We start from the raw sequence: 22,076 nt of genomic DNA, 5'->3' as shown, positions 1-22,076 counted from the left end.
TACAGCGTCATAGCTGTGGCCGTCTTCAGTAACGTTCCTCATTTCAGAACACAGAACGCATTTCTGGCTGGATTTTCATGCTTCTATCTTTCGGGAACACAGCACGGTTGGATTCTGAATGGCCTCTTCATTGGTCCTCATCAGTGTGATGTGTAAATGTGAGGAAATCTGGCAACCCACTCAGCCCTCCCTGCGTAATCCTGCACTACTGCTGTGAGCTCCACTCCTCAGAGGCGCCCTGATCTACTGTCTCTGTGGATCTGTATCGTGTGGTCTGTACAATATCCGTTGTGGAGCGCAGTGGTAAGACTGATGGCACATTTGTGAGCGTGTGAGTGTGCATGTGTGAGTGTATGTGTGTATTAGCGTACACCAGTGGTGCTGTGAGCAACCCCAAAGCCAACAGCCTCCATCACCCTTTTTTCTACATTCACCATGGACTTCAATAAATGTATTTTTTCACCACTGAACATATGCAGAGGGTCTTTGTTTGGTGTGGTGAGGTTATGCGCATGTGCATTGTGTGTGTGTGTGTGTGTGTGTGTGTGTCTTCTGCTGAATATTATGTCCTCTGACAGCAGGGAAGATGGATATGTCTTTAGGAGTCACTTTGGGGGGGCTTATACAAATAGCTTGCTAGGCTTGTGGCATGTGTTTGTGTGTATGATGCTGGACTTGACAGGCCTTGAATTGCCTGAAGAGCCCATTTAATTTCTATATCCAAATTCCAGCACCAGCACCAGCCCCTGCACCCCCACCCCCCTCCTATCTTCCCCATTAAATTAGTATTGCACTTTCTCCAAAAGAAAAACACACAGACAGCTCAGACTCTCTAGACAGACAGAAGCAGACCACATAAGATCTCTCCATGTGCTTTGGAAGCAGTCTGCTGTGTAATTAGCTCATACTTAATTAAACTAGCTCTGAAAGCCGACTGCTCAGGACACGCAAGGTAAAACTCTGTGTCCGGTACTAACAGCGACTGTGCTCTGAAGATGCTGGAGCTCAAAATATTAGATTCAGAGATTATGCTGATGTGGGCATCCATGCCTTGAGATTCAACAAATTGGTCAAGGCCTTACTGGAATTCTAATAATTCAGTCCTTGACAGTTTTTAGTGGTGAACACTTTTAAACCACATGAACACATTTTCAAAGTTTGATGTAGTATGTAAACAGTGATAAATCTCCAAAACTGTTCACTCCCTAGTCCATATGGTCCATATATGGAAAGCTGCTGTCACCAAACCCACAACATTTACATATATCTGCCTACTTAACCTCCAGCAAGTTAGCTCTGCCCACTCACACTGAATTTCAAAAAGTTTAAGAACAGAGATTATTGACATATATCAGTCTTAAAGGGATATAGAGAGGTTGAAAAATATTACGTAAAAATTAACTACGATTTTTGGTCCATAAAATCACACAAACGTCAGCAGAGGATAAAAAGTAAAAAAAAAAATGTGGCTTAAAGTACAAAAGTAGGTTATGGACCCTTCATGGAAGTCATCAGTGATGGCAGGTCATAGTATTGGCTGGGAGGAAGAAAAAGAACTATCAATAACTTTGGCATTGCAGCCCCTTCCCACCTACACCAATGAAACAAAACAAATGAGGTGTCTAGGTAGCTGCTGGTCACACTTAAATGTTGAAACGTTGATGTGTACCAATACCTAACTCTAGAGCAAGCTAAAAGAACAATCATACTGTATATCAAAGTCCCTTTGCACTTTTTAACAAATACAATGTGAACAGAACATGACAACAGCTGATATCTGTATGCTAACGTAATACTGTAAATCCCCTAAGGCTGCTAATAGAAATCGGCTTTATTGCAGTGGTGGAAATCAGATAAATACAGGCTTGTTATTAAGCAAACGTGTCATATAATGACATGCTCAGAATTTGACCGTATCTCTCTAAGCAAAAGTAAAAATGTATTTTGAGTGTGTCTCAGCCAATCAGATTTTAGAACTGAACCTATCTACAACTAGTACTAACTGTAGACTGCAGGAAGGCAGATCTGGACGTCATAGTCTTAAAAACAGTAGCCCAACTGGACAAGGAATCTAGGGAGCATTTCATACATTGTGATGTCACCAACATGTATCTGCCTGTTTAACCTCCAGCAGGTTAGCTCTGGCCATTCACACTGAAGATACGTCACAGCGTATTTGACAAATCACAGATAGGCTGTGTAAATCTTGGGCTAAATATAAATCAACTCCAGCAGCACCAATTCATATTTTTCTTATTACCTTTTGGTGGTGCTGTTGTTCTGTTGCCCACAGATGACTGATATATTCTGCTTCTAGTCATTGTTAACAGCAAGTAAAATGACGTAGATACCAAAAATTAAACCTTACTTTGAAGCCTTTTCTCTTTGAAAGAGAAGTAGAGTTTACTAGCTCATCTAGATCAACCACACTGGAAATCATGGAAATAAAATCAGAGTAAAATACATTAACATTTGTGTCTGTTATTTGTCATGCTATCTAATTCAATGATCTGCAAAGGAGGCCATAATAGAGGAGCTAAGGAGGAACCCCTACAAAGAAATTTATCATTTTTTACGTTTAAGAAAAAAGGGCCAGATTAATGGTTACATATATAGTGGCAGTAAAACTACGTGTCCCCCACCATAAATTAACAAACAAACTCTCATAATGCTAAATACACTGAGCAGGCACAGCTTTAAAATCACATCCTTGTTTCTACACTCACTGTCCAGTTTACCAGCTACACTTACCATAAGGTGCACTTTGTAGTTCTACAATTACAGACTTTAGTCCATCTGTTTCTCTGCATACTTTGTTAGCCCCCTTTTAACCTGTTCTTCAATGATCAGGACCCCCACAGGACCACCACAGTGCAGGTATTATTTGGGTGGTTGGTCATTCTCAGCACTGCAGTGACACTGACAAGGTGGTGGTGTGTTAGTGTGTGTTGCGCTGGTACAAGTCACAGCAGTACTTTTTAAACACTGTGTCCACTCACTGTCCACTCTTTGAGACACGTCTACCTTGTTGTCCACCTTGTAGATGTAAAGTCAGAGACAGGTGCTCATCTATTACTGCACAGGTTGTGTTGGTCAGCCTCTAGTCCTTCATCAGTGGTCACTGGACGCTGCCCACAGGACACTGTCCAGCAGTGACACTGTGGTGTTTAAAAACTCCAGCAGCACTGCTGTGTCTGATCCATTTGTACCAGCACAACACAGTGCTGAGAATGATCCATCACCCAAATAATACTTGCTCTGTGGTGGTCCTGACCATTGAAGAACAGGGTAAAAAAAAGGGGGCTAACAGAGTATGTTGATAAACAGATGGACTACAGTCTGTAACTGCTACTACAAAATGCACTTCTGTGGTAAGTGGAGATGATAAACTGGACAGTAAGTGTAGAAACAAGAAGGATTGTTTTAATGTTATGGCTGATTGGTGTAAGTACTTTTTTGTTCTGTTGTCTGAGAGAAGCTTTTTCAGTGTGATAAAGAAAAGAAGAATGAGATCAATTTAAATGCATAGAATCTGTGATGCTGGTTAATTAAAGGCAGTGATGATAGCCAGTCTAGCTGGTGTGTGTGTGAGTATGTATCTGTCATCTGTGTGCTGTGATGTGCAGATTGCTAGAGCGCAAGCTCACAACATATGCTGCATAAACCTAGTTGAAAATAAATCTGCATTCTTTTCGACAGCTGTGCTATTTAGCATCGCTAATACAGCTTTATTATTCTTATTTTTCATCTGTTGCTTTAAACAATCAACAATTGTCGCAATTTCCTCTTGGAACAATTTCCTTTTAGTGCTATGCCTCTGATGTATTGAAGTCTGTAAATGGAAACATGCCTCATGCTGTAGTATTTGCGGGTGTGGACTCCTTTTGTAATCCAGTCAGGTTATTTAGACTGCCTTTGCATACAGAGTAGATGATGTTGCATCATGGATGAAGGCAGCTTGTCATTGACATACAGTGTTGGTTTCACACTACAACATGTGGACAAAGGACGCTGCATTAGCAGAGATTCAACCAGGTGTTTAACCAAAGCTGTGCAAATGAAGACATAGTGAACGGTAAACTGTGATTATAATTATGTCCTTGCCACACATGTCCTCCCTCCACCACCACACACTCTCACTCAGACGCACAGATGGGAGAGGAAAGTATTGGAAGGTATGCTGACAGCGTACGCTAAGCTAAGAGGATTCAGTCTAACAGGCTGATCTGATTGCATTGCAAAGAAAGCTGTGAAGTATAAAGCCAGACCGAGAACATCAGAGCATTTAGCCGCTCTCACCTGTCACACTCAGCGGGCCGCAGAGACACTGAACACACATGAGAACTGGAGAGGAGCGTGTGATAAAGATAGGGGAAGTGTTGGGGATACAGAGATATTTTGAAGGTTTCTTGGTGGAGTTTTGTGGTTTTGACTGAAGCCACTTAAACATGAACAACTTGTGTGCTTCCTGAATGGTTCCCTGAGGAGGCATTCACGAATATTCACAGCCACAACACTGCAGGTTCAAAACCCTTCACTGTACAGAAACTGTTCCGAAACTGTAATATCCTTGCTTTTTCATGGTTCTCTGTTATTAAAAGAATGACCCCAGTTATGTATTTATGTACAGTGCTGTGTAAAAACCAGAGACCAGCCTTTAGTTATATATCATTTCCAGTCAAAACATACATCATCTAAACCGCTTATCCTTCTGGGTCACAGTGGGGTGCTGGAGCCTATCCCAGCTGTCATTGGGCAGCAGGCAGGATACACCCTGGACAGGTCACCAGTCCATCACCGGGCAGACAGACAGACAGACATACACATTCACACGCTCACACCTAGGGGCAATTCAGCATGTCCAATCAGCCTGACTGCATGTTTTTGAGCTGTGGGAGGAAACCGGAGTACCCAGAGGAAACCCACGCAGACACGGGGAGAACAGGCAAACTCCACACAGAAATGACCCTGGTCACCCGGCCGGGAATCGAACCCAGGCCATTCTTGCTGTGAGGCGACAGCGCTACCCACTTCACCACCGTGCCACCCCAGTCAAAACAGCCATTAAGAATTCATTTTTCATGGTATGTTTTTTAGAGAAGATTAGATGTAAGATAGTCCACCTTCATAAGGAAGGGCAGAAAATAAGAGAAAAAACAAAAGTTGACAACAGTTTAAAAAATTACTAAAAGATATAGAGATAATGTAATTCCTAACAGCTTAACTGTCACAATTAGGTAAACAGCAATTAAAGCTTTCATCTTTGAGAGATCTGCCAACAATCCACACAATTCTTCCACTGTGAGAAGACAACTCCTACTTCTCCTACAACAAGCTACTGGTGTTCTCAGAACAATAGACCCCAGAGTCCAGACCTCGGCATCACTGAATGTGTTGGATCATAACAAAAATGCAACCAACTTCTAAGACTGAACTTTGGAGGTGTGAAAAAATATGCCTGCAGATTTCTTTGAAGAACTGAAAGCAAGTCTCTTGAAAAGAATGGAAGCTGTAATTTAAGACAAAGCAGACACACATTAAATACTGACAATTTAGATATTATATTGTTGCTGTCCAATGAAAACCATGTATCTCCATTTTAGTCAATTTTTATTTTTCTACATCATTTCAACAGACCAGCTGTCCTTTACATGTGAAAATTCCATGATGAATGGACCAATAGAAATGCTCTAAAATCACGTGGAATAAAATCTATTTACATTAACTTACATTGAAAGGTGAGTGTTTTTGCCCTCTCGTGTAAAGGTACTATTTTGGAGATACTTGTTTTTCTTTGGACAGCGATGATATGCAGCTGTGAAGGCTTCTGTGTAAGTGTCTATTAAATATACACCAATCAGGCATAACGTTATGCCTTGCACTGTAGTCCATCTGTTTCTCTGCATACTTTGTTAGCCCCCTTTTACCCTGTTCTTCAGTGGTCAGGACCCCCATGGACCCTCACAGAGCAGGTACTATTTGGGTGGTGGATCATTCTCAGCACTGCAGTGACACTGACGTGGTGGTGGTGTGTTAGTGTGTGTTGCGCTGGTCTGAGTGGATCAGACACAGCAGTGCTACTGGAGGTTTTAAACACATCAGTGTCACTGCTGGACTGAGAATAGTCCACCAACCAAAAATATCCAGTCAACTGTGTCCTGTGGGGAGCGTCCTGTGACCACTGATGAAGGTCTAGAGGATGACCAACACAAACTATGCTGACACACATGAGCTGCTGTCTCTGACTTTACATCTACAAGGTGGACCAACAAGAGTGGACAGTAAGTGGACACAGTGTTTAAAAACTCCAGTAGCACTGCTGTGTCTGATCCACTCGTACCACCACAACACACACTAACAGACCACCACCTCATCAGTGTTACTGCAGTGCTGAGAATGATCCCCCACCCAAATAGTACCTGCTATGTGAGGGTCCATGGGGGTCCTGACCACTGAAGAAAAATATAAAAGGGGAGTAACAAAGTATGCAGTGAAACAGATGGACTACAGTCTGTAATTGTAGAACTACAAAGTGCACCTATATAGTAAGTGGAGCTGATAAAATGGACAATGAGCGTAGAAACAAGGAGGTGGTCATAATGTTATGCCTGATCGGTGTATGTTTTATGTTCTTTAAAAATGGTTCTAATAAGGTACAGTGACACCTACATGTTCCATTTTCAATACACAAAGAGCAAAACTATTTGTTACTGGGGTTACAGTTTGGATTAGGCTTAGAAAATTCTTATGAAATATAGTTACTTACATGTAGCACACAAGTACGAGACCACCTCCTGACACTGTGAGACAGTTGGGACCGTGTAGTGCTGTGTCATTCTCTCTGTACTGGTGCAAGACAGGAGGATTGAACTGGCCTTCGCCGTTTATTCCCTGCTCTCCACCAGCCAGCCCTGAGATGGAGGACACACACGAGCGTAATGAAGAGGACAAAGGAGCTCATGGGGATTTGCACTGTGTGTGTGTGTGTATGTGTGCGTGTGTGTGTGTGTGTGTGTGTGTGTGTGTGTGTTTGTGTGTGTGTGAGTGGCTGGCTGGCTTTTCTCCATTTTCTTCAGAGTGAAATTTCTGTGAAGATCTCTGTGAAGTTCTTTCGAGCTGGCCTCATTTAACTCCAAATCAGGAGCCAGATAATGTAGGCTTATTTCAATAACTAATTAGTTTCCTCTGTGTACTTACGTAACACCGGTTGTGGCTCTCTTCTCTCTGGCTTAGATATCACATCTAACGACTGATTACAGATAACTCACTCTTAGTGTAGTGACTTTACGTAAGTGATGCTTCAAATGACAATCATGTGTATTATAAAGCTGTTACAGCTGTTCAGTCTATTTAGATTCTGAGTACATGAATTTACATGCAATCTAAACCAATTCACTATTAGCTTTAAACTAAACATAAATAGAGCAAGAGATTCAGATTTTCTGTAAATTTGAATATTCAACTCACATGCCCTCTCACAGTATTGTCACGCTCTATTCATGGTTTAGTGACATACTGCCACCTGGTGGTTGCAATAATTCTCCATGGCCTTTGTGCTTATGGTGCAATAAAAATAAAAAAAACAACAACATTAATAATTAGAGCATTATTGGTGTGGGTGTCGTTTTGGGGCATATGCCAATAGCTGGGAAAACTGATGCTTTTCCCAAAGTGATTAAGATTGCATTAGACAAACTCCCTGGAGCCACTCGCAGTGCCTCGCTCAAGGGCGCAGTGGCAGTAGAAGGAGGGTATAAAGCCTGTGCCCTTTTTGGCTCATGGCCAAGCTCTCTGACCGCTGCCTACCCATTCTCAGGAGGCAGCGTTTCTCTGTTGCAATCGGCCTTTAATCAAATGAATCATAACTGGCTCTGGGATAGGTGCCAGTGGGGCAGGGAAACGACTCCATAAACTCGGTTTGTCTCCAGTGGCGTGGGGATTGTCTAAAATGCACTGTATATCTGATTAACTACTAGCAAATTGGAGCCATGTCGAGCTGTAAATCTGATGGTGCTTAGTGAACCTAATGAATTCAATCCTCGTTCATACTGATGTTCTACATGGCGTACCCTTTACAGAGGCAAGGTCAGCAGACACGACTGTAGCATCTTGGCTGTGATACTCCAGGGCAGCACTCCAGCATACTAAATGGCTGCCTCCTTATGACCTGGCTTAATTTGGTTGCCTTAATTCAGTGAAAGATTAGCTGGCTGAGGTAATTCATCGCTTAGCTAAGGAACACTGGAGGACCTATAAGCTCCCACTGGAGCACACTTCTCATCACTGTGCTACCGCTATGGTCTTCAGGGCCCTCTGGTGCAGTGAAAATTGAGCTACTGGTTTCCACTTACTTGGTTCCAATTAAATTTTTAAGTTTATTGTTATTTATATTTATATACACAAGAGTGTACAATAGAATGAAAAGATTTACTGATTAGTTCCATTGAGCAACAATTATTTATAGGACATCATGTTAAAGGAATAGTCCAGCTTTTTTCAACTTATCCCCAACTGCTGCTTCGGTCCATTATCACAGGTGATAATTTTAACTGAAACCAACTGAAAGGACTAAAAGAACTGAAAACCTATTGACTCAGAACACACTTATAGCTGAAGTCAGTGGGCATTCAGTTTATGATTAGTGTGTTTGAGTCTTTTGTAGAGGGAATTGACATTTTTTGCTCATGGTTATCGACTGTTTGATACAGATGTGACTGATAAAGATTAGGTTTAAACGATGACATATTCCTTTAAATGAATTAGCTGCAAAACACTAAAATGGGTGGCCACCATTCCGCCCCAAGCCTTGATTTTCTAGCCTTGATTTGCTACAGCACCTGGATAAACAGTACTGTGGTTTTCTTAGCATCATTACTCATCCATAACATCATTATGGATCAGTAAGAAATAGACATTATAAAGTAGTCAAAGAATTACGAAACATGTTTGAAATAGCAGAAAAAAGCAATAGTGCATTACACACTGTGGCATAGTAAGAAGTATACTAACAGTGTGGTAGACAGTGGTAGGCAGCAATGAAGCAGACTAGTCAGCATCACTTACTGGCATTACTTCTTACACGAGAGGCCTGGAGACTTATGAGGAAAATCAATAAACTTAGATTATAGCTTCTCTAACCAGAACATGGTGTGAAGTGTATTATTCCATTCCTAAGCTTTTAACAGCCAGTGGTTTAAACCACCATATGAAGGTACAGAATACTGCACTTCATTATCAGACATATGTCTGCCCTAGGAATGAGCCTTTAATGCTAGCTTTGAGCTGTGCTGTTACACATGCTGTATCTTAAAATTAAACGTCTGGATCAACTGTGCCATACTGGCAATGATACCTAAAGGCTTTTTTCCCCTGATAGACAGACTTTTGTATGCAAATGCTTGGGCATTCCTAGCCACAATACATATTCTGTTGATTTTGAAGGTAAAAAGAAGTAAACAACTATTTGGCTACAGTCACCAAAGTTATGTTTGGAGAACAGGAGCATCATGTGATGAAGACAACATCTTGCTAACTTTTAAGCATGGGAATGGATCTGTTATGCTTTGGGGTTGTGTGGCAGCTAGCAAAACAGGAAACACTGCATATGAATATGGGAGAAAGGATTACACTAAATATTAGCAAATTCTGGAACACAGTCAGTCAAGAATCTGAAAAGGCCGGCTTCTACAAAAGGACAATAACCCGAAACATACCTCCAAATTCACTATGAACTTCAAGAAACGCCAAAGTTCTGGAATGGCACAGTTCCCTACCTGACTTAAACATTGCTGAAAATCTGTAGATAGACTGTAAACATGCTGTGCAAGAACACTGCAGAACTAAGCATACTGCCAGGAAAAGTGGGTGAAAATTCATAAAATAAGAATAAAAAAGGCCACAAAACAGCCAGCTACAAAAAGTGTTTGCAAGCTATGATACCTCTCAAAGGGAGTATTACCTGGCACTGATTTAATAGTGTGTCCAAACTTTTGCACTTTTTAAGTTAATCACATATAAAGCAACTGTGAATTAACCTTAAAACTTGATAAAAATACAAACAAAAACACAAACTTTTGCATACTGTTGTAGCATTTACACAGCTTGGTAACAGGCCTTACTCAAAGATGCAGTAAGAGAACTCCTTTTGAATTAGGAAAGGCAGTTAGATATGATCTCTGAGATTTAATCTTGTCTCTTCTGTTTATCATGAAGGGGTTGGTTCTAAAATTCTTTCAAAATAAATAACTTTGTGCAGATAGCACAGATACAGTTCAGGAGCTGAAAAAGGTTATGTGTACATGCTTTTATATAAAACCCTCTCCAGAGCAATAGTTGTTGTTTCTGTCCTCAATAACAGGGACAACAGATAATAAAAATTGTGTGTGTATGTGTGTTTGTGTGTGTGTGTGTGTGTGTGTGTGTGTGTGTGTGTGTGTGTTAGTGTGTGTATGTGTGTGTGTGTGTGTGTGTGTGTGTGTGTGTTTGTGTGTGTGTTTGTGTGTGTATGTGGTAAAACGCTGATTTAGGCTGTGATTCCAGCGTAATCTGACAGCCAGCTAAACAAGCACCTGCATCTCTCCTAATCTGACCTCACCTCTAGGTAATGTGGACACCCACAGCAGACATTTGGTCAAACCCTTCAGAGTCAGTGGTCAGCAGTTACTGTGGGCTCTGATAGGATATGATTAGTGAACTTGGGGACATGACATAACTAGAATAACACAGGGGAGCTCTGAACATTCCTCACCTATGTTTGTCTCTTTGTGAGGTCAAAGCATTTAAGGACACAAAGCACACTCAATTTTATTTACAAAGTGCTCATTACAACTTGTATTGTTTTTTTACATAGAATAGCAATTTAGCAAAATACCTATATTCTATATTTTTCTTGTATTCCCCCAGATTTACTTGTAATTATGTTTTTTATATACCAAAAAAAGTTCATTTTTACATGACCATATTCCAACCTCTCTTTGTCCCTTAGAATTAAACAGACAGCTTTTGTTACTGTGCCTTTAAGGCTGATACATGTAAATGAGCTCGGTTCTTATTGGCTTCTCTGTATTGTGCCTCAATCAAAAAGCAGTCCAGGCTTAAACACGTGTATCACTTGTTAAAACTTAAGCATGAATGGGCTGAGCTAAACTGCTATAGGCTGAATACTCAAAAATATCAGTGCATTTTTTTTTTTTTTGATGTCAGGAAAACAGTAAATTTTATATGGGCTGTTTTTGTAACTTAGTTTCTTTACATGGACTGTAGGGACTGGGGAAAGTTTTTAAACTTTAACAATGGTAATTGGTAATGGTAATGTTCTAAACAGTGAGAAAGTTTTGTTAACACACTCGATTTAGCTTGTCAGCTAATTAGCTAGACCTTCATGAGTTGACTTCAGAGTAACAGAAAAGGGAAAATGTTGACCTCTGCAGACATGTATGACCCTCTAGGACCTGAATTTGATACCTCTGGTTTTGTATTTCCTCTTAATATGATGCTCAGTATGAATCTTTTTAAAGATTTTTAGAAGGCTAATGTAGCTAACAAGGCATCTTTTGTGTGACACAGACTTCTATTATATTTGCCTTGTTGCTCCACTGCAAAACAAAAGAAGGAAACCTCAGACACCAAATGACATCCCATCAGCAATTAAATACATTTGGGAAAAGGGAAAAACTGCAAATTTGATTTGTCATTGGACTATTTCTTTAAACATGGCCTAATTTGTATTATAATAAATATGTAAATGTCTTAGTGCCCCCCCCACCCACCTCTCACATTTCTTCTTCTCATTATTTTCCATTGTATACTGTCAGTCATTCCTGATATCCTGTCCAGGGATAGGTGGTCACTGCCTGGCAAGACTCTTGTGTTCACAGGATCTTCATTCAGCTACACTTCACTACAGCCCCTGAGGGATTGTGGGAGAAAGGTGAGCTAACATTAACCACCACTACAGCAGCCATGTCCTCTCAGAGACTCAGAGAACGCAACACTACAGATAGATTTGGCCCCGTCTGCTGCCTGTCACAATCCCCTGGGGTGTGCGTCCTCGTGGCCTGCCTTTCTCTCCGTCAACAATGCTGAGCTGTATTGCCCAGACAACACTGCTTACCGAGACAGAACCTGTGCTGTCAAGGTGAGTCACTGTCTGAGGGAGTGCTTGTGTGGGAGGGAATAACACAACCTAATACAAAGTTAGACTGGACAAACTCCAGTCTCAGTCTGCGTCTAGAATTTCCAGCCAGTGCACTTTTACTCTTTGGGGAGTTATAAAAGTCTGCTAACTATGACTTTTAATTATTTATCTGGCTACACAGCCCTGGTGTAACATTCCTTAGGTTATGTGATAGACTATGTGATACACTCTCTGGCTTAATATAATCATTTTTTTATTATTTGACTGCACAATTAGTTGATTCATTTTCATTTGCATAATTAGTCACTTGTGTGTGTCATTAAAAGGTGACTCAAGGTCAGGTTTCAGCAGACTGCTAATTAGCTCACATTACTGTAGCTGTCATGTACGACTGCGAACCACATTCTCGCCTAATGCTACATTTGAATTATCCCAACACCTCATTTGCTGAGGGCAATATGCTCATTCAAAAGATATTTCAGCACTAGATAGCAAAGGTCCTTTTTTTCATGCTACCCAGAGGCATGCCTATGTGATGTTCCACTTAGCACTAAAGAACTGTTAACTGTTCATTATGCACCACAGGTTGGTCCAAGCAACAAAGAGCCAAACCCAAACCTCAGGGTGATGAATGAGCAGGGCAACAACATCATTCTTCTTGGTTATTTCTTATTTTTTTGGTTGTGTTTCAAAACACAGGAGTGGGAGATACCTAGGCCTTGACTTTCAGAACCTAGATAAAAATGGTTTCATACTGCCTCTCATCATAACCATAACTGTGTTGTCACAGCTATGTCATGGCATAAAAAACGTTAATGACTGTTTTGATCTCTTTTAGACAGGTGTTTCATACAGCAAACCCCTGACATCATATCAATTTCATACAAACATATGTTTAAAAGTATTTTTAGTGTTTGTTCTTCCCAAGTAATCATAATTGCGTTTTAAAGTACCAATATCCAACACCTTGTTGTCTTCTTCACTTATAATATTTATGTATGTTTATTTATCAAAAAGAGTCATAATTCATTTTGACCATTTTCCAACTTTTCTTACTCCTTTACAATTAAACAGGGTTTTGTTGTTACTATGCATTTAAGGCTGATATATGTAAATGGCCTCTGCTCTGATTGAGCATCTTGCCAATAATCCATTCTGAGAATTTGGCATTTGCTCCTTTAACTGGTTCAAACCTGCCGCAGAAGGAGTTACAGTGCATGTATGTCCATGTTGGCCACAGTGAAACATATTAACATGTAGAATCTGAATTTTCAGTGTGCAGCTAGTTTTCTATCACTATCTAAAAGATCTTCGAGGCTTCCTGATGCTGAATGGACTGTGATTTTTTCCAAGCCAGTGCTCAAGTTCATCCAGAGCTCATTTCTACAATCGGTCATTACTGTTTTGTTCAACCAGAGTAATGATAAAACACTACTGGTGTGTGAAATATTTGTATTTATGCATTTTCTTGTTCATACAGTTTGTGAGACAAACTAAATAAAAATCGGCTTTGAAAAAAAAATTATATGATTTTCTGCTGACCCAAAATGCATTTCATTGGCCAAGACATGTTTGGTGTCCAGATTTTGCTTCTGTAGTTTAGAACTGAAGTTGCTGAAGTTCTAACACTGCTAACAAACACTGGAAGTAATTAGTCACCAAAACGTTTCCAAAAATACAGGCCAAAATCTTTAAATATTTGCTTTGAATTATGTTAATAATTTATGTGAACTTCTTTAGAAAAAAAGAATTTGGTAAAATGACATGGATATGCCATATTTATACATTTAAGGTAAAACTACTGCACCTTAAAACTCTGGGAGGCTGGAGCACAGGGGCATGCTGTGAAATGTCATTATACAGGTAGGTAGTGTTAGCACAGCATTACTCAGCTTGCTTATTGTCCAAAGGTTAGAATTGAATATCGAATAACAAATTTACACCTAAAATGAGGTGCTGCATTCCATTTTGCAAGAACAGAACAAAGCAATCTACTGATAATCTGGTATGTTATCACTGATTTTCTACTGAGGTAGACACATTCACATTGTGGCCATTGGCAAAGAACTACAAACCTAGAGAGATGTTCAGAGAAGTTATCTTGCTAAATCTCTTTGTATGTGGTGACCATTTTTCACCTGACGATTACGAGGAAGGTCTCCAGCGGGACATTCTAAAATCTACAGCTGTACCAAGTACATTTGTACAGATGACAACACAAAGAAGCGAGTCTGAGGTGAGCGCCATTTTATTTACCCTTTACAAGCTCCATCTTCACTGTACTCACTTATTGTCATGCCAGGTGTAGCTAAAAGGATGAGGCTGAATTTGACTTCCTTTTTGGCAGCTTCTTATTCAGTTTTCCATTCCACCTTAAATGGAGCTGCAGTAATATTCTGGTGCCTGAGGTGCCACAATGTAACTGCTGCACATTTTAAGGTGGAACAGAAAATCTGAATAAGAAACTTCCTAATAGGAGGCCAAATTCAGCTTTGTGCTAAGAGGTGGGTCCGGGGAGTCACTCATAGGTCCGGTCTCCAACACCCAACTCCGACATTTCTTCATGTGTATATTCAGGTTCAAACATATATGGCTGAGGCTCATTCATACAGAAAAACGTGGTCCTCATATTCGTAATCGGATATTTTATTGACTTTCTGAGTATACTGACCTAGCTTCTCCTTACTCTATGCATGGAATGATACCAAATTGTTCTCAGGAAAGAAATGATTTCGGTTAACCTAAATGCCCCTTCCTTTAGCTACTCTGAAAGTCTTGACTGATTGACAGCATTTGAAGTGGAAGATCATGTACATTTGATTTTCAACAAACTATTTCTATGAACATCAGAAATAGCCATGTTTTTGCATTAGCCTTCAAGGTTATAAAGCAGTCCTTGTTGAAACAGTCCTTACCATTTAAGTGTGAATGGGCAGAGATAAACTGTTGTAGGTTAAATAGATGGATAGCATTAAAAACAATGAATTCAAAATGAGAAAATTGTTTAAGTTTCAAAATGTGCTTTTCACTCCCCGGTTCACACAGTCCATATATGGAGAAATGAATGATATGGGCCCTTTAAGAACAGTTTTCAATGATATGGGTCCTTTACATCACACTTGTCACACTTTTTCTCAAAGCCACTACATGTAGAGCATATTTTAATTCCTTACATAACACTGGACAGCTATTCAGCTTATTCTGTTATATTCATTCTTTCTATTTGGCTTGTTGTAACTGCAGTGAACTATATTATACCATGCATAATTATTGTGTGATACCGTGATTACAGCTTGGTCGAAGCTGATGGAGGCCCTGTTCTGTGGTAATTACAGCTCCGGATTACCTGCAGGCCTACTGTTGGCCATTGGCAGCATGCAAACACAAAGCACGGCCAGACAGGTTACAGAGTCTCTAACACACATCTTACTGACGTCCCTGCGGTCACACGGCGTAAAACCACTGCCATGAGGTTTCATGGACAGTGAATCAGTCAATCAAAAACTCTGCATGTCTCCTCGCTCAACTGCGGGGGGAGGTTTCATATAGCGCCTCTACTCCTCCACAGGTCACGGACGTGGCTAATGCGCCAGTGATGGTTCGATTCAGCTTGATTCAGTCTACTGAACAGATTCTTTTGATCCGTCCGTTTGACGGATCGATTCATTGATTCACAGATCAAGTCAAACTCACAATTCAAGTCTCCTCCGTTTGTAGCAGCAATGATTTAAAGACCTGGATGACCGAAACCTTCATAACAGGAATTTTTTTTTATTTTATTTGACATTTTATTTGCTGTTCTTTATATTATTTTTGAAATATTTTTTATCTTGTTGCTTCAGTTCCTTCTACCTTTTTATTTTTATTAAACAATCTTTTAATGACGATTTTATATTGTCCAAACACGTGTTTTATGTTATGATTTTATGAATTTATTTTTTTCTTTTTTCCCTTTTTGAGGACTTTGTCAGGTAATCACTGGAATTCTTTTCGAAAAACACGAACGGAAACGCGGTTCGATTTAGTTGGACTTGTGAATCGGTTCGATCGAGTCATCTAAAAGAACCTGTTAGAAAAACACGATTCACGTTCACGAATCGGACCCAGCGTGCACGCACGCCGCTCGTTGCCATGGCAGCGTAGTTAGCAAACTGCCCCGTTGCGGTCTGTTCTGCGCAGCGAAGGAGCGAAACATCTCGACGGCGTCTCTCAGTTTCACCGTTTGTCCGTTTTTCCGGTGGAGCCCAGGTTTTTTGCTGGGCAGTGTTATGCGGCTCGGTCGCCAACAAGGCTGCGGGGAAAAAAATAAAAACAGAGAGGGGGACACTGCGCTGCCTTTCAGCTCAAACCAGCACGACTGCACTAGCAGTAACCTGTGTTGTTTGTGATTTCAAATTAAAGACGATGGGCACCTTCGGCACCGGTGCAGTCACGCTGGCTGCTGAGGAAGACGAAGAGGAGGAAGAGTGTTGCGAAGTTAATCGTTTACCGCCACTGCTTGAGGATGAGGTGAGAGATCGTGTCCTTCGCATGAACCAGAACTAATAAACATTCAGTTAGCACTGCTCTGCTAATTCATATCATCTAAAAAAACCGCTCCTCCTTCTCTTCTGAAGTTTGGTAGCTATATAAAAAACGGTTTTCTGTCAGGGTATAACGAGCTGTCATCTTCCAGTAGCCAGTGTCACGATGTCATTTCATGCTTTTGAAGGAATCAGAGCTGAGCCACATAACCACGTCGCCTGGGATTTCTGTCGCATTGAAACCCCACATACTGACAGGAATAATCGACACAAACAGCCAGTAAAAAGGGACATAACTGACATTTCTTCGGTTGTGGTGGAGCTACAGTAGACCATTTACCAAGAAACCTCTGTGTGTGTGTGTGTGTGTGTGTGTGTGTGTGTGTGGTGGGGGGTGTCTTATAAACTAATGTAGAAGCTTTTGCTTGTGATATTAATGTGACATTTCAGTAACTATGAATCATCCTCTAACATTCAGCTCATAAATAAGATCCTACGGGAAATGAGTTGGCTCTGATTCTCTAGCATCCAGTACTAGGTCAGCGTCCCTGGTACTAGCACAGGAATCGCCCCTGCTTACCAGCATAAAACCTGAGATCAGTCAGGGTTTTTTTTAATGGCATCCTAATCTTTTAATTATTTATTCAGATTAAGCCATATATCACATATCAATAGATGAGTAACAGTATATGTTGAACACAGTTTTTAATTGAGCTCAAGGTGTTATTAGATTTTTGACATTAAATGTGTTAAAAATGTTCTACAGAGCTCAGATTATATACTACGCAGATCGGTTTGGCTTAGATAAATGAAAGTTTAAGTAGAATTTTTTCAGTTTGTGCCATGGCTGCTCTCTAACAAAATGGGCCCTAAAAAACACAAACCCCAGAATTTACTAGTGATGACAGAAAAAAAAGCCTAATCATTTGCATTCGGGTCTGAGCATACCATAAAACCCCTCCCACCTTTCTCTGATAGGATGCACCCAGGCTTAGTTTTGATCATGGATGGTGTTTTATATAGCATACTGTGTACTACATGCAGCATATTGCATGCTGCTCTCAGGGTTGTATACAGTGTAGTAGCCAGTGTGTGACAGGATTATTAAAAAAACAAAAACAAAAAATTGCTTCATTAACAGGCTACTAGCGGTGCTCTGTAGGCGACCCAGCCCGTCTTCAGTGATAGCAGAGAAGGGAAAAGTTCAGCAACCTTTACATTTAGGGCATCATATGCTTTCAAAGGGGGGGCTATAAGACAATTATTTATTATCACCCACCGCAAATTTTTTGGTAATACGAAGTTGAAGTCAGATATTCGCCAGCTTCTTGTTCGAATTTTCCTGTTTCACCTTAAATGGTGCAGCAGTTACATTCTGGCGCTTCAGGCGTCAGAACTGCTCGACTATTTAAGGTGGAACGGGAAAGTTAGATAGCTAGCTACCAAGACATTAGCATGCTATCAGAGATTTTTTTATGCTTGTCATGAAGAAAATGACCATAATACATTGAAACAACATTAAACTAAGAAAATACAATGATTATCGTAATTTTTTAATGGAGAAAATACTTATATTTGTGGGTTTCTTTGGTCGCTCGCGCAGCCATCTTGCCAGTTTTTCTTTTTTTTTTCATAACACTCTGTTTGGAATGCGCCTCTGAAAAAACTCCATTTGGAGGGCCGTGTAGCCCTAACACTTCGCCCTACCCCTCTGTGTCAACAAAAATCGGGACGCCCTAACCCTAGACATGAACGCGCAAAACAGAGGGCTAAGGGCTAAGTGGTTGGGGCAAGTTGTGAAATGGGATTGGGCCTTTGAAAAGGGTTCTATATAGCACCAAAGAGGGTTCTTTGAAAAGGGTTCTATATAGTACCAAAGAGGGTTCTTCTACTGTTACAAGCTTGACATCATAACAATAGAAGAACCCATTTTGGTGCTTTATAGAACCATTATTTTGCAACACATTCTCCACCTATATAAAGAACCATCCACCATGCAAAGAACCCTTTAAGCATGCAAATGGTTCTTTGAGTGTTCATGATTCTATATAGAAGTACTGTCTTTACTAAAGAACCCTTTAAGAATCATCTTTTTTAAGAACTTTTTTTAAGAGTTAATTTAAGGGGAGACTGGCCACTTCATATTCTTCCTCTTATACCAAAAACATGATTGTGAAACGCTAGAGGGGGTGCCTGAGTGAGTCTTCAATTAATGAAGGTGAACAGAGCTGAAACAGATGTTAATAAATTATTTTTCTAGGCTCTCAAACAGGAGTTTCATTTTGTAAAGTAGATGAATGCATCACATAGGCCTGTGTCTGATGATGGTTAATTGAGTTATCATGGTAACAGCTTCTAGTGATGTTAAAAACTTTCTGCCACCAGTTAAAAAAAGAAATGTTGTTCTTGATCTATTGTTTTATTTTGCACAAACCATAGCACTAGACAGCATTACAGTGGTGTGAAAAAGTGTTTGCCCCTTCCTGATTTCTTATTCTGTTGCATGTTTGTCACACCTAAATGTTTCAGATCACCAAACAAATTTAAATATTACACAAAGATAATACAAGTAAACACAAAGTGCAGTTTATAAATGAAGGTCTTTATTATTAAGGGAAAAAGAAATCCAAACCTACAGGGCCCTGTGTGAAAAATTGATTGCCCTCCCCTGTTAAAACATAAATTAACTGTGGTTTATCACATCTTTGGAAAGCTGAGTTCAATTTCCCTAGCCACACCCAGGCCTGATTACTGCCACACCTGTTCTCAATCAAGAAATCACTTAAATAGGACCTGCCTGACAAAGTAAAGTAGACCAAAAGATCCTCAAAAGCTAGACATCATGCTGCGATCCAAAGAAATTCAGGAACAAATGAGAAACAAAGTAATTGAGATCTATCAGTCTGGAAAAGGTTATAAAGCCATTCCTAAAGCTTTGGGACTCCAGCGAACCACAGTGAGAGCCATTATCCACAAATGGCGAAAACATGGAACAGTGCTGAACCTTCTCAGGAGTGGCCAGCCGACCAAAATTACCCCAAGAGCGCAGCGACGACTCATCCAAGAGGTCACAAAAGACCCCACAACAACATCCAAAGAACTGCAGGCCTCACTTGCCTCAGTTAAGGTCAATGTTCATGACTGCACTATAAGAAAGAGACTGGGCAAAAATGGCCTGCATGGCAGAGTTCCAAGATGAAAACCACTGCTGAGCAAAAAGAACATAAAGACTCGTCACAGTTCTGCCAGAAAACATTTTGATGATCCCCAAGACTTTTGGGAGAATACTCTGTGGACTGACGAGACAAAAGTTGAACTTTTTGGAAGGTGTATGTCCCATTACATCTGGCGTAGAAGTAACACACCATTTCAGAAAAGGAACATTATACCAACAGTGAAATATGGTGGTGGTAGTGTGATGGTCTGGGGCTGTTTTGCTGCTTCAGGACCTGGAAGACTTGCTGTGGTAAATGGAACCATGAATTCTGCTGTCTACCAAAAAATCCTGAAGGAGAATGTCCGGCCATTTGTTCTCAAGCTGAAGCGCACTTTGAATGGCTTAAGAAAAACAAACTTAAGACTTTGGAGTGGCCTAGTCAAAATCCTGACCTGAATCCGATTGAGATGCTGTGGCATGACCTTAAAAAGGCAGTTCATGCTTGGAAACCTTCCAATGTGGCTGAATTACAACAATTCTGCACAGATGAGTGGGCCAAAATTCCTCCACAGCTCTGTAAAAGACTCATTGCCAGTTATCGCAAATGCTTGATTGCAGTTGTTGCTGCTAAGGGTGGCCCAACCAGTTATTAGGTTTAGGGGGCAATCACTTTTTCACACAGGGCCCTGTAGGTTTGGATTTCTTTTTCCCTTAATAATAAAGACCTTCATTTATAAACTGCATTTTGTGTTTACTTGTGTTATCTTTGTGTAATATTTAAATTTGTTTGGTGATCTGAAACATTTAGGTGTGACAAACATGCAAAAGAATAAGAAATCAGGAAGGGGGCAAACACTTTTTCACACCACTGTATTTCCACACTTTAACATATCTGAACTTTTTAGCATGTGATCTCCTACATTGATACCTTGTTTATTCTACCAAAGATATAAGAAATTGCTCTAAAGAAGCAGCTGCGCTGGTGTAACACGCTCAGTGCTGCAGGCAAATATCATTCCTGTTCAAATGGTACGGTGTATATTTAGGACAGCCTTACACCACAGCATTAGGTTTCAGACTGGAAAATGACATCGATCTCAGGAAAAACACGAGTAAAAACGTGTCTCAGCTCTCGTTTGTTAGTCGAAATTTGTAATTTCAAATGACCTCAGGTGAAATAGCTTCAGAGAAGAAAACAAAGGGCTAAGCTAAGTGGCAACAAACTCCCAGATGATAAAGGTTATGTGACATTTTCAGTCCTGTTCTTTGTTACTATATTGAGGACAGTTTTGTAGTCACATGAAAGATGACAGTGTACTACAGCTACAACTTTTACTGAACTGCACTTTATTATGTTCTTTTATTTGACAAAGATTAAAAGATTAAGGGTGGGTTGCACCAACAAGAATTAAATTAAACTGAGTTTAGAGCTAATCAAGGATTTGTTAATCTTGGTTTTATTTTAAATAGAGTTGTGTTGCACCATGTAACTTTAAACATGGATTAACAAATCTACAATTTAAGTCTTAATCTGTGATTAAAAATGTAACCTGCCATAATTTTGTCTGTCCTCCATGGATTTGGCAGTGCAGATAAACAGCAGCAACATCACTCTCGGCACTTATCATAAGTTACTTTTTCTATTTAAGTGAAAACTAGCATATGGCTATATCAGAAGTAACTCTCACAGGCAAGGAGTGAATTAAGACATTTATACAGTCAGTTACTAAACTTGGAGGATCAGCGTCAGAGGAACTGTTTAGCCAAACCTAAGGAGACCTGTTGATAATTTGATGTGCTGCTGTGTTAATTTTGCTCTACTTCAGTGATGCACAGAAAAGCCCCCTGAGGAAAGGAAACCCCCTCAATAGCGTCCCCTGTAGGCAGAATCGATAACTATTAGTGAATGAATTATAAACATGCTAAATTTGGTCCTTTATATGTATAGTTTCTCTCAGAGAGAGAGAGATTTTCTGTTCTGCAGAGAGCACCTACTTTTTCAACACATTTTGTAAATTTAAACCACTGGAGTTGGATGTTTAAATTTAATCCCAGAATGAAGTTTAAATCTGAGTTTAACATAACGTTGCAACAGGATTAAACATAACCTAGATTTACTGTAAAAGTAATCCAGGATTAAAATGGTGGTTTAAATGTAATCCTGATTGTTATAAAATTATGTTTGGTGCAACATGTTTAATAGATGAACCTTAATTTAATTTAAGTTTAAACTTAACCCACCCTAAGACTGAACTCGCAT

The 22,076-nt window shown here is 40.1% G+C and overlaps 1 protein-coding gene across 1 annotated transcript in view; it reads left to right on the top strand.

Annotated features, from left to right (window-relative positions):
- Nucleotides 1-16,391: 16,391 nt before the first annotated feature.
- The window catches only part of LOC118810060 (kinase non-catalytic C-lobe domain-containing protein 1), a 46,358-nt gene continuing 40,673 nt past the window's right edge, over nucleotides 16,392-22,076 (top strand). Inside the window, exon 1 of the mRNA XM_036573578.1 lies at nucleotides 16,392-16,645. Within this exon, the coding sequence (XP_036429471.1) occupies nucleotides 16,541-16,645 (105 nt within the window). The 5' untranslated portion in view covers nucleotides 16,392-16,540. The remainder of the gene's footprint in view (nucleotides 16,646-22,076) is intronic.

Source organism: Colossoma macropomum, unplaced genomic scaffold (genome assembly GCF_904425465.1).
Source record: "Colossoma macropomum unplaced genomic scaffold, Colossoma_macropomum, whole genome shotgun sequence".
NCBI lineage: Eukaryota > Metazoa > Chordata > Actinopteri > Characiformes > Serrasalmidae > Colossoma > Colossoma macropomum.
The sequence above is the reverse complement of the archived record's forward strand: the minus strand, read 5'-3'. Positions and strand labels throughout refer to the sequence as shown.